This window comes from Betta splendens, chromosome 2 (genome assembly GCF_900634795.4).
Source record: "Betta splendens chromosome 2, fBetSpl5.4, whole genome shotgun sequence".
Classification (NCBI taxonomy): Eukaryota; Metazoa; Chordata; class Actinopteri; order Anabantiformes; family Osphronemidae; genus Betta; species Betta splendens.
The window spans coordinates 24,575,919-24,592,045 of NC_040882.2; the positions used below are offsets into that span (position 1 = coordinate 24,575,919).

General features: G+C 46.8%; 2 protein-coding genes across 49 annotated transcripts in view; one reads left to right on the forward strand and one right to left on the reverse strand.

The window, feature by feature from the left end:
* LOC114851386 (5,6-dihydroxyindole-2-carboxylic acid oxidase-like) overlaps window positions 1-16,127 on the reverse strand; it is a 323,305-nt gene that overhangs the window by 65,221 nt on the left and 241,957 nt on the right. For both annotated transcript variants that reach the window (XM_029143235.3, XM_029143236.3), the window contains one exon: window positions 7,034-7,116. In XM_029143235.3, the coding sequence (XP_028999068.1) occupies window positions 7,034-7,116 (83 nt within the window). The remainder of the gene's footprint in view (window positions 1-7,033; window positions 7,117-16,127) is intronic.
* LOC114851385 (receptor-type tyrosine-protein phosphatase delta-like) overlaps window positions 1-16,127 on the forward strand; it is a 269,652-nt gene that overhangs the window by 1,728 nt on the left and 251,797 nt on the right. The gene's annotated exons all lie outside the window — the stretch shown is intronic.

Sequence of the window (16,127 nt, forward strand, 5' to 3'; positions counted from 1 at the left end):
ATGTCATCCTGAGGTTACGGATCTGCTGATGCAGAGCTCGTTAGGACTCATTTGTGCGGTGACGTCATCAGACAAACGCACGTCCTGCTTCCTTCAAACGCATGTGTGCATTATGAGGAACCCTGTGTTGGACCCGTCCGCCGTCCATCAGCCCGGGGGATTACCCCCCCCCCGTCCTCCCAGCGGCGAGCTCCCATTCTATAAACTGGCAACATTCTGCAATTTCCCCCTTCCCTCCGTCTTCCTTTGAGTGATGCTCCCGAACTGCAGGCCGGGCCCGCATCAATCACTGCTGGATGGGATTTCAGCAAAGGCTCAGAGCGGTGAGCGGGGACGACAGGTCCGCTTGCTCACAGTTGCACAAGCTCCTTCACGGTGACCTCGCTGCCGCTAAGCGCGGATAGCTGCATTCCTGCAACCCCCCCCCCCATTAATTACTGCTTAACACGGGCGGCACTGTGTTGACGACACACCCACTTTTCTTCTGCCTGCTGCATCTCCCCAGAGAGAAGCCGGAGTGAGCTGTAATTAGAGTTTATACACTCCATCCAGGTGACATAATCGGGGCATAGCTGAGATGGCACCGCGCTGTCATAACTCCTGCTAATAAATTTGTGGCAGCTTTTTCCTATTGCGTTGCATATTTCTTAGTCTTACTGTACCGTTGAAAAGCTGGAATTATAGTTATTGCGTGATGGAATATATATTGTCTCACGGGGGGAAAAAGCAGGTGCTCAGCAGGAGGAGGAGGCGTCTCTGTAAAGTGAAATAAGAGGCGGCGATGGCGCGCGTGGAGGCTCCGTTCCACACTCTCCCGCTTCTTATTTGGCGTGAGAGCACCTTGATTGTGGTCCAAGGCTCGGCGAGTGGAGGCGCCGACTCCCAGGGGCCGCTTTATAATGAGCACGCGCTGTCAGATAATTAGATACACCTGGCGCAGGCGTTTTCAGGAAATTTTGATTCATCCCGAAATAAAATGTCGGCGCCTGCCAACATGAAAGGAGGCAGGAAAAAAAAAAAAGCTCCCCCGCTGTCACGTCGCCGCTCCTCTCGCGGTGGCAGCGCTTTATTTATTTATCCGCGTCCCGATGCTCTTGGATGAGGCGGCCTCGCGCGGCGCCAGCTCCTGGGCCGCTCGCTCCCGCTGTGGACGAACGCGAGGCGGGATGTTCGGACCGGGCTGAGTTTGCGCGAGATCCCATCGCTTCCTGCGACGACGACGCAGATCCCGTCTCCGATTCCCGCGCTCAGTATTTGTGCTTTGCCAAAGAACAGATTCAGAATCCGACCTCGCGCACACCAGCAGCCTCATATATTGCTCTTTTTGCTCATGTGTTGATTAGACCGAGCGGCGGAAGATGAAACCCTCCCACCTGCACCGTTTGTTTATCGGGCTCCACTCATAAATCACACACTCTTTACGCTGTTAAACAAAAACTTTTGGCTTCTATGGGAGAGACGGAGGCTATTAAAAGTGATCTATGTGATGCAGTTGCGAGCTGAACTATGACATGCTGCTGCTCATACAATACGATACTTGTCTGTTTTTTACACATACTTTTGTGAAATCTGCTTTCTGTCACCAGATAGTTGAGGGTTTAATTAGCTTGGTCGTATCATGTAGTCGTGTCTGAGGTGATTGTGCTATTAGGACGATTGTTGTCTGTTCTGCAGCCGGTAAATGATGAACACACTAACAAGCCCATACCGAGAAAGGAAGGAATAGTGGGATGGAAACAAATCTCAAGAATAAGAGGAGATTTATATTTCTTCCCAAAGTAGCAGAAATGTCAGATCTGATCGGCTCCGTTCACGTCTGACAGCTAATATGACACCAGCTCCAGCGCATCATTTGATCTGGAGTGTCTCGTCTGTGTGCCAACAAGGCTTCCTGTCCGTCCTCGCATCATTGATAATGCACAGGAGACAACTCAGCTGTGAGCTACTGTAGTGTGATAATATTCCCTGATTAGCGATTGAGCGGTTGGTGCTGGCGCCGGCTCCCAACGCCGCCGACTACTCGAAGCAATACTTCAGGGAAAATGCAATATTTATTGACCTACTGTATAGACGCGCGCTGCCGTGACATTTGAATGCATTGGCGGACGCTGAGCCCGTAGCTCTGCTGCGGGCGTCGTACTCGCATCCGTTGCACCGCCCGCCGTCGTTGGGTGACCACCCATAAGGCCGTGCTCCGCGCCGCCCTGTTCTTCCCGCATCCTAACTTCTGTCTTACAGTAGCAGGGGTTCGGAGCCAAGCTCAGCCAAGCGTGATGTGAAATTCACCCCAGCAGTGAAGGCTGTGGCGGATGCTTCCTTCCCTGCGCTCGGCCGTACTGCTGTTGCCTAAAGAACTGAGCTCCAAACCATACACTGTCTGTGTGCTTTGATATGACGGGACCTCGCGAGCTGATGGGTACTGACAAAAGACAAAGGCAATGGAAGGATGAGACGGAAGCGCTGCCCTGAGTCCAGGTCTGCGTCTCAACCAATAACCGGCTCAATAACATCAAGGCATTTGTACATATTTGTTGCAGGCTCCTTCTGCTTTCCTCTGCTGTAAATAGCATACAGTGGCAGCGGTTCAAAGTGACTAGGGTTTTTACTGCAGTACCGCCGCGTCGCCACGGTGCAGCGAGTGCGTCGCTGACTAAAGATTTTTAATCCTGCAGCCGGCTGGAAAAAATCAGGACGCTAGTCTCGTTTTAACCACCAGGTGGCGCAGCGTTGATTAGAAGCCTCCAAAGCACTACAGCGTAACTGAGGTCCGACTGTTCATTTCTACCTGTAACACACATATATTACACCAGACCTATTTTACTATTAAGTATCTGTTGTGTGCTCAAACATGGGGAGTGTGAAGGGCAACAACTTGTTGATGGCTTAGCTGTTCTCTGTTCACTGCGAAGTTATAATTGTTCTGTGTGGTTTAAAACAGGCAGCGCCACAGCAGCAACACATTCTTGTTTTCATTCTCCTCAGCTTTTTCGTGTCTTTAAATAGAAGGCGTCTCTTAAAAATATGTACACACCCACCGCTCTAACATCTGATACAACATATTGGCTTCACATAATACCATGATTATGCGTCGCGGTTTAATTAATATAATTGAATGCGCAAGTAAAGACGTAGAGCGCAGTCCATCTGCGACTACAGCCGCTTATTTAGGTTTTAAACTTCCACAACTTGTTAATGAATGTTTTCCAATAGTCGTAGATTTTACGTAAATAACCGTAATAATCATAGGAATTTGTTTTACAGCAGTTGTCAGTCGTAATTTTGACAGGACGCCAGAAATCAGCAGATCTACAGCGACGCATTACAGCAACATGTTTGTTCCTACGCGTTTACTCTGTGTCTGCAGAACTGCAGTTTGACTTGTTTTGACTGTGCGTGTCATTGTAACTGAGTGGCTGAGATCACTTATTCGACCCGTGTACGTTTCAACATTTTCATTTCCCATCCGTCCATCCAGCCACTTTCACCGGCGTTTTCGTTTCTCTTTCGATGAGCGGCAAACGGATTTTAATCAAAGCACCGCCTTACAAACCAATAAAACAGGCAAAAATATTTGTTTTTTACAAAAAGACACGGAATTGGAGTTAATATGTTTTATTGTTTAGAGACAAACGGAAAACAAAAAGTCGTTCTCTCGTTACCTCTGCATATAATTTGGTGGAGACATCAATCTCTTACACAAACACGTGACGTGTTTCGGAGTCATGTGTCCAGACAGAGAGTGACCAATACACAAATGTGTGGATGTGCAAATGCAAGCTACGAGAGGAACGGGGCAGTGGTGCACGAGATGTAGCGAGAATTTGTTTTGACTGTGCGTGTCATTGTAACTGAATGAGTGGCTGATGTGACTTATTCGCCCGTGTACGTTTCAAAACTTTGATTTCCCACCCGTCTATCTATCCTGAATAAAAGCACCGCATTACAAACCAATAAACTGAACAAAAATATTTTTTAACAAAAACACACGGACTTGAATTTTAAGCTGTTTTTTTCGTTTAGAGAAAAACGAAAAACAAAAAACCTCTGCTTTTAATTTTTAATCGAAGCTCATCCGTGGATGAGTCGTAGCAGAGAGCTCCCGACTGCCGCTCGAATGAAACACGAGATCGAATGAAATGTGATGTGTTTCGTACTCAGATGATGGCAAAGGAAATCTACACACCCCTCCCCCTCCCCGTAGAGGCGCATAGACATGCTAATGTGTTGCTACTACTCGATCAGCAGGTGAGAAATACCTCAGCTCCAGACAAAGCTCCGTGAGAGACTGGGCAGCATCGGGCGACGTGATCAGCTGCAGGTCTAAGACTCATTAATGCAGCAAGTAGTTTGTTCTACATACGTTTACTCTGCAAAAATAAACGTATGTATTTATCGTAGCGTAGTCTAAGTTATTTGTAGCACTTCGACATTCGTTTAAAATATGCAGTGCTTTTTAAAATGAAAATACTATTATTATTATTTATTACCTTTATTGTAAACACAGTATTAATTGCACAATTTGGACTGGCGAAGATTTGCGCTTCTTTCATAATAATAATGGATAATCAAGGAAGAAACTGCAGTTCATATTTGTTATTCAGGGACGGTTTAATAAAGATTCAGTATGGTTTTTGACTGAACTGTCAGCCAAGGTACGTGCATTATCAAATGAATGCGCCTGTCAGCGGGGAAGACATCAACTCTATTCAGTCGCTCTTCCGTCGCTGTTGCCGTCTCCTCCCCAGTTCACACACCTTAACACTAGGACTACTGGGTTTTCTAAATATACCAGTTCCTACTACAAGGTGTTCCTACGAAGTTAACCAGCTGTTTATTTCGTTATTACTCCTTTCACCTGTACCACATAAAGTCATTGCAGAGCTACAGCCATGTTCCCACAAAGTTAACCAGCTGTTTATTTCGTTATTCCCTCTTTCATGTCCGTCTGTTGAATGAAAGTGGGCGTGGCCATCCACGTCCCAGAGCGGTGACACTGGGGGATGGGAAACGCTCATCAACACGCAGGACAAAGATCTGCGTTTCTCTGCTGCTACAGCCTCGCTGCGTTGGGTTGTTAGTGTACCTTTCACCTGTACCATATGAAATGTGTTCCTACGAAGTTGCTCAGCCGCTTTCAGAATTCCCCATGCAGGTTTGAACAGGGCAAACATTATTTTTATTTACAAAAAAAAATTAATACGTTTACAGATTGACCGGTGATGCCGCACAGGTTGCTCTCAGTTACAGCAGCTGTTTGAAGCAGGGAAAAGCGAGTTAGCTGTCCTTGTCGATGCCTTGACAATGTTTTAGCATCGGTTAGATCTCTGAGCCCCGACTTTTATGTCTTCTTTGGATTAAAAAACAAATGTTGAATGTTCTCAAATAATATAATATTGCCGCCCTCCGCGGCTCCCAGTGTTTGTTTTTTTCATTTAAAACGTGGGTGTTACCGGTGGCAGACCTCTGGTCTAGATCATCCTTATTCACTTTTTTAAATTGTAGTAGTGTAACCTTAGTTAGTATTCCTTTTTATTTTTTTTATTTTATGTTTGGGAAACGTGACATTTCAGCTACTGTGATTTTATTTGTCATCAACATTAGTTCCTACCTGTCCTTGTTGACGGGGGACAAGAAAATGTGACGCGCGTTGGGTGAGAGCGGCGTAAAGAAAAAAGTGTACATGTGCCGTACTGTCTTGCCGTGTGGTGCATTAAAGAAGCATTCCACGTAAAGAAAATTGCCCGTACCAACAGCAAGAAATCAGGGTTACAGTAGCTTGTCTGCCATAAATCGAACGCTGCACGCGGGAGGGCGCACCGTTCAGCTTCCTATTTTCGGTTTTAAACTGCCATAATTTGCCATAATTTACTTACGTTCATAACTTCATACTATAACGCGACCAGCGGTTCATGGTCTTGGCGATTCATGCACTAAGTAATACAACGTTGTCATCTCGTGATCACATGATGATGATGAGACGCTGTTTTTCCAATAATTAAAATAAAAAAACTGCTTCCACTCAGACTCGAACCCCGGACAAAAAAAAAACGTTGTGGCCATGCACGTTAACCACTAGGCCACCAAAGACCTGATCATTGGTTGTTCTACAAGAGCCTATATGACGTAAGCAACTACGATGTTTCAGGACCAAAAGTGGGAGTCAATCGCCACCTACAGGCCAGAAGGACGTAACACACTCCTCCTGCAGTACAAACCCGCCACTGACGCGGCAGATTTGAAACCCAAACACGGTGGGGGTAGACACTTTTACCGGCTGCCTCTGTAACTAACTCTATTGTGTCATAGGTGCTGGCTCAGATAATGACTCGGGACGGTTTCTAAAGAGCAAATGCCATCGTGATCTCGCATCTGACCTTTTCGTGTGCAGAACCAGGGTCTGGGCGTTTTATCTCACACAGGCGCTGGCCGTGCGCGGCATTCCTCCGGTATCTGGCGCCCTGAAAGATTTCCGAGGGCACTGGCATGTGGCGTATTGGCAGCGCGGCCTACTGGGATATGGAGGCAAAAGGAGAAAGGAGAGAGAAGAATGCAGGCGAGCCGGAGCCAGGGTACTCTGCACAGTTCGATGCTGCCTCTAACTGACACGAACAAGAGAAATCAATTAGACCTACTCGGTTGCTATCCAAGGGACTTCCACTGTGGGAAAGAGTGGAGCGAATCAAAGCGTTCGGAGAGGAAAAAAACAAAAAATAGCAGAAACAAATGGAAAGTAGCCGAGGAGGAGAGCGAACTCGAGTGGCGGTTTGTTGCAGCGTGTGTCACATCAGCCGCCTCTGACCTCAGCATAACATTCGCTGCGTTTCCATCCAAGGTTTGCTTAAAATTCCAGACACTCCCCCGCCTCTTCTTTAGCGATGATGCTAAGCTTTCTCTCTTACCGTCTTTCCAGGTCACTAATGAGAAAAAGGAAGAGCTGGCAATAAAACACTCCCCACGAGAACGTCTGGATAAGACCTCAGCTTATTCTACTGGCAGATGCTGCGGCCTCACTATTATATGTTGATATTCATACCTCAGAGCCGTTCCAGCAGTCACTTGGAGGTCACTAGGAGCATTTGATTTCCACACCACAATGGCCGCCGCAGTTCTGTTTTTCTGGAAAGAAGAAAACAAAACATTATACAAGTTTGACTGTTGGGTATTACTGGACAAAGCTCTGGAAGTTGTGTCTGAACCAAGTTTCAGTTTTGCAAAAATCTATTTTATAGAAATAAAAACTCTCTAAAGTCCCTCTGGGTTAGAAAGATTCTTCAAATCAAATATGAAATAGTCCAACTATTGTTGTAGATTAGCAGGACTAGAATCCGCAGCAATCATTTATTAATGGTGTTTTATAGACGGTCACGCTGTAATTTCAAAATGTACGGAGCATTAAAGTAAATGTAGACATCGTCTGAATCAGACCAGACTTCACTCTTATGGAATTTACAAAGGTCACAAGAAAATCATTTTTTCATAACTCATGATTTGAAAAGATAAGGCAAATGATGCTCTATGCATATTTCATTGAAGGAGCCCGGCTCTGTAGCGTAAACAGCGAGCTTGGGAGCGAGCAGAGTGGATTCCACCAAACCCACAGGCCTCGTCATCTTTGATCAGACTCAAAGAAGACACTTTGATCAAGCTCCATCACCAGCATTTAAATCCCACCCCACATACGCGCTGCTGTTATGGGTGTTGTCACTACACCCCACCACCCCACAAAGCCTCCTAGACTGCACAGAAGATATCGGATTAGGCTTTTTAAAAGCAATGATCATTTGGAGATTAGCTGATCCACTGTGGTGGAAGATGAAGTGCTGGTGAAAGGAACAACAAGAAGAATTCAAAACTAGAAAACAAACAGATGATCAATGGAAATTTTAACAGCATGAAACTCAACTGTGGGGTTTTATCTGTAATCCTGTGTGTACAGTTAGCTCAGTCCCCTGACAGAGCACACATGTAAACACAGCCCCCCCTCAACTCCCACTCAGCCCTGCTGTAGGTTTGGCTGAGGGTGCTCGGCAGATCCGTCGGCATCATGAGAGAATAACAATGAGGGTTTTGGGAGGGATCAGTTCCTCAGCTCAGAGCCATACTGGGTAGGGTTTATGTAAGACCTTGGCTTCTCCAGCTTCACGCGAGTTCAAGAAGACAAACAAATGGCACCAAGGCGTCCCGACTCGCCATCGGGTGGGATTGCGTCCCCCCGTGCTTCCCCCACTGCGTCATTCTCCCCTCACACAAAAACACCCCTTGTCTTCACATCCAAGCCTGGCTATGTGTTGTGGCTTGTGATAAGCAGGTCTCGTGTGCATTGGTGGAAGTTGATGTGTGTTTTCACGCCATTTGTTGGATCTGCAGCGCCATCTCCCCCCCCTCCCTCTCCTTATCCCCCCCTTCCTCCCTTTGTTTCCCCCTTCAAATATTCCAATGAAAGGAGACTGGGGTCTGTCAGAATCCATCATTTCTTCTGTTTGGCTTGTCAACTTCTCCTTTTTGGTTATTTTTAAGGTGGGATGCCGTAGAAATTCACTCAGCCCTGACATCCCAGAGGTTCCACCATGTCAAAACAGGCAGTGTTGTCTTTAAAGACGACGTGTACGAATTTCCTGTTGTCATACGATGATGCGGTTTTCGTAATGATGCAAGGTAAAACAGTATTTACAGCCGGGAACTGAAATGAAGCGAGATCTGATTATTTCATATTCATCCCCCTCGCCTGTGTTTACTTCGATATTTATTCAATGAAGTGCAAAAGCAAACCAAGCCTAAAAACAACAACAGAAAAAAAAGCACTACGACAGCAATCAGCTAGTGTCTTCCTCTTAACCCGAACCACTCAAAACTGCCAATCCAGCTCAGGTCTGGGTTCATCGCACATCATTTCAACATAATTTGCTAGCGGCTAGTGATAAGATGAAACCCACTCCCCTGGTGCTCGGTGTATTTTTAGAAGCACGAGTGTCAGGCATGCCGCCTGCGTGTGCTGTTTAAATTTCACAACAGAAGGCACTGGAGTCTGCAGTTTTAATCAGCTACATCTGGACTTAATTGGTTGGAGGGAAAAAGGAGGCGAGGATACGTAAATAAATAAAAGTGGGTGTCATGCATCCACTCGAACACGCACTCTTAACTGAACTATGAAGTCAAGTCATCCTGTGGAAACTACATTTTGAGGCCATCCCACATGATAAAAGACACGGAATAAAGAGCAGCTCCTCAATCCTTCTTTCCCCAGACTCTTCAAGGAAGACGTATTATGTGCGGTGTCCTCTGACATGCTAGTCCTGAGCGCAGCCTCCCTCTATTCCTGCACTGCTCAGAAATACACCACGGATAACATTAGGAACCACTGAGTTGGGAGTGAGGTGAAAATCGATCGTAAGGTTAAAATTAAATTTGCGCCAAAGAGCCTCTAGGCAAAGTGCAATTTGAAAACACATCTTTTATTTTCCCCTGGGTGTCTGACAGGGGCAGGGCAGGAGATGGACGGAGAATCTAACCATCATGGAAAAAGGTAGAGGGATGCTGTGAGGGAAAGGGAAACACCCTCATCTCTGGCCTAATGTGCCTCCCCCCTGATTGTCTAATTCGGTTAGGGCCACGCATCCCTTATCGGATCATATCAAAGGTCAGAGGCGTCCTGTAGACAAATCAATCTTGCAGTCTGAGAAGGCACAGTGGAAGCGGGGATGGAGGGGAGCTGATCCATCTAGTGGGCCCAGAATGAAGGTGGGTGAGGAGACAAAGGAGGGAGGGCGGGGGGCGGTAGGGGGGCAAGAAAAATTATGGCATCTGCTGCTCAGAGAGAAGTGGGCGAGAAAGGTGAGATTGAACTGTTGACTTGGGGAATGCGATATGCTCCGGGAGAAAAAGAGTTTACATTATTGCCTGCAAGATAAGTGCCAGTCTTTGGCAGCACCTGAAATATGAGAGCTATCGGACTAGCGGGCTTGTAACTGATATTTCCAACTAGGTTGGGCTGGATGACCTTTCGTGGCCAAAAGACAATATGAGTTTTAAGGCTGAGGAGTGATTGGCAGCTCATGCTTCCTGTAAGTCATGTGGGACCCTCTGCAGGCAGTCGCCTCCTCACATCCTCACATCACCCCTCTCGCCTCATTCAGTAGCAATTAGATTAGATTCAAAACGACTCGTGCACCGTTAAACCAAATCACGATCCCTAATACAAAGCTAGCGTGGCTCGCTAATTGGGACTCGTTTGACGACAATTTCCACAACAGATACATCATTAAAAATGTTGCGCAATCAAATATGTGGCTCAGACGAGACACTATTTGCATCCCGGTTGGCCAACAGGCCATATGGTCATTTAGGCCGAAGGACATGTTGAGGCTGCGGTTTATTGGCTCAGCCCCGTGTTTGTGTAATTCATGACCATTGTTATAGCTCATTAACTAGCACTACTTGTGATCAGAAGTAGTTTGGTGATTAAAGATTATGTTTATTTAAGTGACAAAGCAATGATTTGGAGACTTTGGGAATTAGAAAAGTAGTGAAATGACGTCAGTATTTAAAGAACAAGAAGTTGGTAATGAAAATAATCATTAGCTAAAACTCTCGTCACAACATGTGGGACCTGCAGCCTTTTCAAAACCCATTAATAGTGTATTAAAAGTGTTTCATGAGACGCACTGTGGTAGGAAAAGCGCTATTTATCATTCCTCCCCACTCCGGTCTCAACGAGAGGCTGAATATTTTAACTAATACTCACAGATATTCATAATTAAGCCAACCATGCATAGACACGCTACTGGTGGGCAACGGTGCTGGGCAAAGTTTATACCAGTATAAATCATCCACAGTTTAATGGCAACACGATGTTTAATTTCGTCCCTCTTTAGTGCGTAATTAGTTCAATTAGCCTGGATCGCGCTGGAAGAAGCAGGCGCAGAACGGACCCGGCCGGGTCGCGCCGGCGTCCGCCCTGAAAGGTAACGGCGCATCTCCCGCCGTGAGATTAAACTCGCTGTGTAATAACTCACCGGGGCCCTCGCTCCACACACTGGCGGTGGCTCAGTGTGGGATAATGTTTGCTCAAGCAACCCTGAATGAGATTCAGTGCTCCGGCGACGCCATCCCTCTGGGCTCATTGCTTAGTCAGGCTGGGCGGGTCCGGCCCGAACGCGGCGGCGCCGGGAGAGCAGCTCTCCAGACAGATTACAGGTCTGCGGAGCCACGGGCTCAGGCTTCACCTCGGCCTCCGCGCAGGTTATTATCTCTGTGCATGTGAGGCTCTGACCGGTCGCGTAGCAGCCGAGCAGGTGGACGTGGCCGCCGCCGCCACGGGAGCTTAGCCGCGTTGGCTAATTGCAGGCAGTCAGTGGAAGTTGTCTGAAAAGGAGACGGTGGCACGAGCCTGCGGAGGCAGTGGGAGCAGCCCAGGCCTGAGCCAAAGTGTTCTAAATGGATTACACCAGTGTGTCATTGTGATTACACGCTCCTCGCTGGGACCGTGACAAGATGAATTGTATTTTATGGCTTTACACCAGATCTTTTTCTTTCCTTTCTCCTCCGACGTGAATGTGTTTTCTTCCCGCTGCCGCGGAGCGTAGTCTGAGTATGAGACTGTTTTCGCCTTTGAACTACGTCACAAACACTTAATCTGCCAGTTCTCCTCGAGTGGACGTTTGTCTTTTATGTCAGCGTTGGCCGCAAATCCATACGTGGAGACTAAAACGCGGCAGACGGGCTCATTTGCTTGGTCCTGGATATCGGACGGACACAATATAAACCTCCACACACAATCATATTTACAGTATGTGACCTCCCTGATAAGGAATGATTTAGCACTGCTTCAGGAGCGTCCTCTACCTTAAACTCAGCAAAACCTTTAGCTATGCCAACGTGTGTGTGGAGGCAGCGCAGGTTATAAAAGCCTCAGAGTCACAGGGAGGTTACATCTCCAAGGAGTCCATTAAGTGCCCCCACTTAGGCCAAGGGGTTAAACACTGGACAACTCTGTCAGCACCCACAAGAACATATCTTTGGGTCACGACACTCACATTACTTTATTTTCACTCGTGAGCGCGTCAGCGTTTGGCAGGAAACTTAAAGCCAAGTGTCCTTGTGAACCTTCCCTCTGAATAGCAGGGCCTCTCTACAGCGTCTAGTTCTATGAAAGGCAGCTCCTCTTGTGTTTGCAGCGAGGTGCGTGACATCAGCAGCTGCACTGACGGAACCGACCGCTTGGAAATAGCGCAAACAGAGCAGCAGCCGTCTTCACAATCATCCACGTTTGAATCCACCTACTCAATACAGCATTTCTCTCCATTCCATTGATGAAATGGACGGATTTTCTTTTTCTTTATTTATCTGGTAATGTAATGTACTGTCTCTCTCATTTGATTGCCCGACGAGGTGCTTTGGATTTGTTGTCATAGTGACATCATACAGTAAGACAGCGGCATCACCTGTTGTGGCCTCTTAGTCTTCCACCGGCGAACACAGCAGCCCTCCAACTAATCACAGCACTAGCGTCTATGAAATCTGATCAGTCCTAACAATGACCATTGTGCACTGCCATTGAGCCCCATACAAATTAGCCTGTGTGCTGGTGGCCAGTGGGACAATGTATTCTGCTGCTTTATCACATCTCGCCCCGGCCTACTATTAATCTTGTGGACTGTATTGGATGAATTAATGCACTGAGGGATTTGTAAGGCCATGGATATGGATTAGATTGTCAAACAGTATATTTGAATTGTCTCTGGGTGTAATTCCAGTGGACAAAGATTAAATTCCACTGATAAGAGTCTGCTGTAACAAACCGCATTATTGCAGCCCCTGTCACTCTGTTGTGCAAAGCAATAGGAAGCACTGCTCCCGTAATCCTGCTCATCCGCACAGGAACCGCGCCTCAGATTGAATTTCACAAACACACTTGATGAGGATCGGTTGGGAGCTGATTCTGTCTAATTTGTCCTCTGCAGACGTTCGCTTAGTTCACTGGCTTGTGAATGAACAATTCCCACACTGATGTAACATCAAGCAGAACATCTCCCTGTGCTAATCAAACAGATAACCCACAGGGGTTTAGACCGTGCCTCCCCTCTGTCCTCCCTCACTTTTTCTACTGCATTACATCAGATTACTGTATCACAGCATAATTTCCTCCTAATGCTCCCTGCACTGTAAAATCCTCACTAGTCTTTAATCTAATCTGGAGCTAAAGTCATTTTTCCCCCCTCATAATTGAAAATTATGTTCTTAAATGACTCGTTAAGCGTTGCACAATCTCTCCCACGCACTCAAAGCTTCTCCCCCCACTTTTTTCCTGTCATTTGCATTAGGGGTCCTGCGTTGCCTGCGATCGGAGCACCTGCACGCGCTAGTGGACTGGGTGATCTTCGCAGCTCCTGTAGCACACGCGGCTAAAACCCATCCAACAATCCGCTCTCATTTTTTTCATTGCTGTTTACCTCTTGCCCCCATGGTGCTACAGCGAGGACAACTGTTTGTAGCTTCTCGTGGTTCCTGGCAAGGCTGCGTGCGCTACCAGCTATAATCATTTCCAAGCCAGGGAAAATGAGAAAATAAATTAGCATTCCGCTCCAGGCTGTGCCACAATCACAGCGGAGCATCTCCACAGAGAAACAGTAGCATCCGCATTTAAACTTGCATATTAATAAAGTGTAATGATTAGGGATGATTCTCCAGACGTCCCCTTTTTTAACCCGGCCCTGTTCCCTGTGAAGCAGCCCATGTGCCGAAACACATGACAAACAGGTGGTGTCATGGCATGAGAGTGGGGGGTGGGGGGCGCAACACTCAACATTAAGTTTGCTGCTCGCCCCACTGAGCCAATGCATTTTTCATAAACTGCCCTCAGAGGTTCATAAAGAGAGAGAGAGAGAGAGCGAGTGAGCGCGAGAGAGCGACTCAGACATGTGGGAGGGGTCCCACTCGCGATCCACGCCAGACGTTCTCTTGCATGGACACCTGCTGTGATGGAGCCCACAGGGAGGTGGCAGCACCGGCAGCTGTAAACAAGGCTGCGTCGCCGTTCCTCTGCGTTTAGAGCTGACCCCGGCATCCATTTGGCCCAGCTTTATGATTACCATAAATGCCTGGATTGCCTGCATAAAAATGTAGAGTGGAGACAAGGGCCTCCGCTTCCATTAGTGGCCTCTTTTTACTGGAAGGGCCAAGTGTGTCCCCTGGGTGAGGCCAAAACTCTCACTGTCCTCTACGGCCTGTCAAATAGACTCTGTAATCAAGGACTGGGCTAAGTGGATGGCTGCTCTGATGGTGTTGCTCATAAAATGATTATTCGTAGAAGAGAATGGTCTGAGTGTGTGCAGAGAGGTAATGGGGGCAGGATAGTTTCCACACAAAGAGACCATCCTCCACAAATTAAGGAGCAATCAGGGATAATCATGTTGATGTTGCTGTATTTGCGAATATCCTGCAGCCAATCACAGGTTTGACCCGCTGTCGTTAAATTGACTTCTGGAGATTAATAGGAAAAACAGAACCACATTCAAACTTACAGTAATATATACAAGCGCTGATGTGTGTTTTAATAATGGGAACTAATAAAAGCAATAACGTCGAAGCAGGGATCTGTCAGCTATATGTGCCCGGCCTATAGTAATCCATGGCTCATAGATTTTCCAGGTCATTTAATCATTTGGGAGCATGAGTCCAACTCAACTTTAATATCAGCAATTGTGAAGAAATGTCCAGGCAGTGCATCGGGTTGTGAGGTCCTACCGAGACAATAAATGTAATAAAATTGCCTTGTCTTATTTAGGGATTTGAGCTCCAATATGATCTCCTCCTGTTTGTTTGGAGAAACCACCTCTTCCTCCAGATAATGCGTGGCGAGGAGGACTTATATGGAAATCCAAACAACAATAATTCAAAGGCTGCACATACCAATTTGCATCCAACGAGAAATACATTAAAAACCACCAGAAAAGCCTTTTCTTATACTGGAAAAAAAATTTAAATGTGAAAGCAACTCCCATAGGAAACCACGGAAAACAGCCAAATAATATATGCAGGAGGGGACGGGAAGGAAAAAAAATCTATTATGAGCATTATGACAAGAGATCAATGTTGCCTCTTATTCCCAGTGACAGTCTGAAACTAATATACTCATTAGCGTTAATACCAGCGTGATATAAATTGAACGGGCTGTATTTTTAATAGTGCTGCTATTGTCTGCATTGAGTAAATAGTGCTATTCTATGGCCACAATCTGTCATGTGTCCTCGGCCATCAGCGGCCAACGCTGGGGCCAAATTGGATCGCTATTGTGAAAATTGTAGAGGGAATTGTGCTACAGTGTAAACCCTTAAAAATACCTTTAGTTTGCAGTGCTGTGTCCTCGCTTTGACTTGCTGCAGGCAGATGGCAGAGAATGGGGGGAGCGCTTTAACAAGCGAGACCCGTGTTATGTTGTGCTTCCCACACTGCGCTTAAATACAGATTCAGCCGCGTTTGCTGCCATATGTTCACGTGAATCATGCACAATAAAGGGAGCCGGGTTCTCAGATCTACGTTCTTTATACTGTACCAGAAACAGCCTCTTAGAGCAATAAGCAAACTATGGGCTTCGTGGCGGAGGAAGTGATCCTCGCAGAGAAGCTCACGTTTGCTCCCAGTGCAGTTTCCCTCAGTGGCTGTGAGCTGCATTCTATGTAACAAGTCATAACTGGACCTCGCTGGATGACCTGACGTCCCTCAGGCCTCACTCTCCGTCCACAGCAACTCCAGCAACGCATCTGCTTCCATGAAGACTAATGCAATCAGAGCTCCTCGCCCCGCATCACATGGGATCACATAAACAATTGTTAAAAGTTGAAATAATCAATCATGTAAAACACAAGATGTGGTCCAGAGGAGTGCTGGGAGGAAGAAACAGCTGGAAGCGCAAACAGCCAAGCTGCTGAGGCTGGAGAAGTTGCTCACAGCTGCTGCTGGCTAGCAGCAATAACAAAGCCCGGAGCTGGGATTAAAAACGGTTGGTGGCATACGGAGCTGACTCCTAATGAGTCGGTGCAATTCCCCGCGTTCTGGGACGTATCTGTAATATACCTGTCACTAGACTGCATCGTTAGCGAAAAACTATCAGTGCGCCACATTGCTAAAAA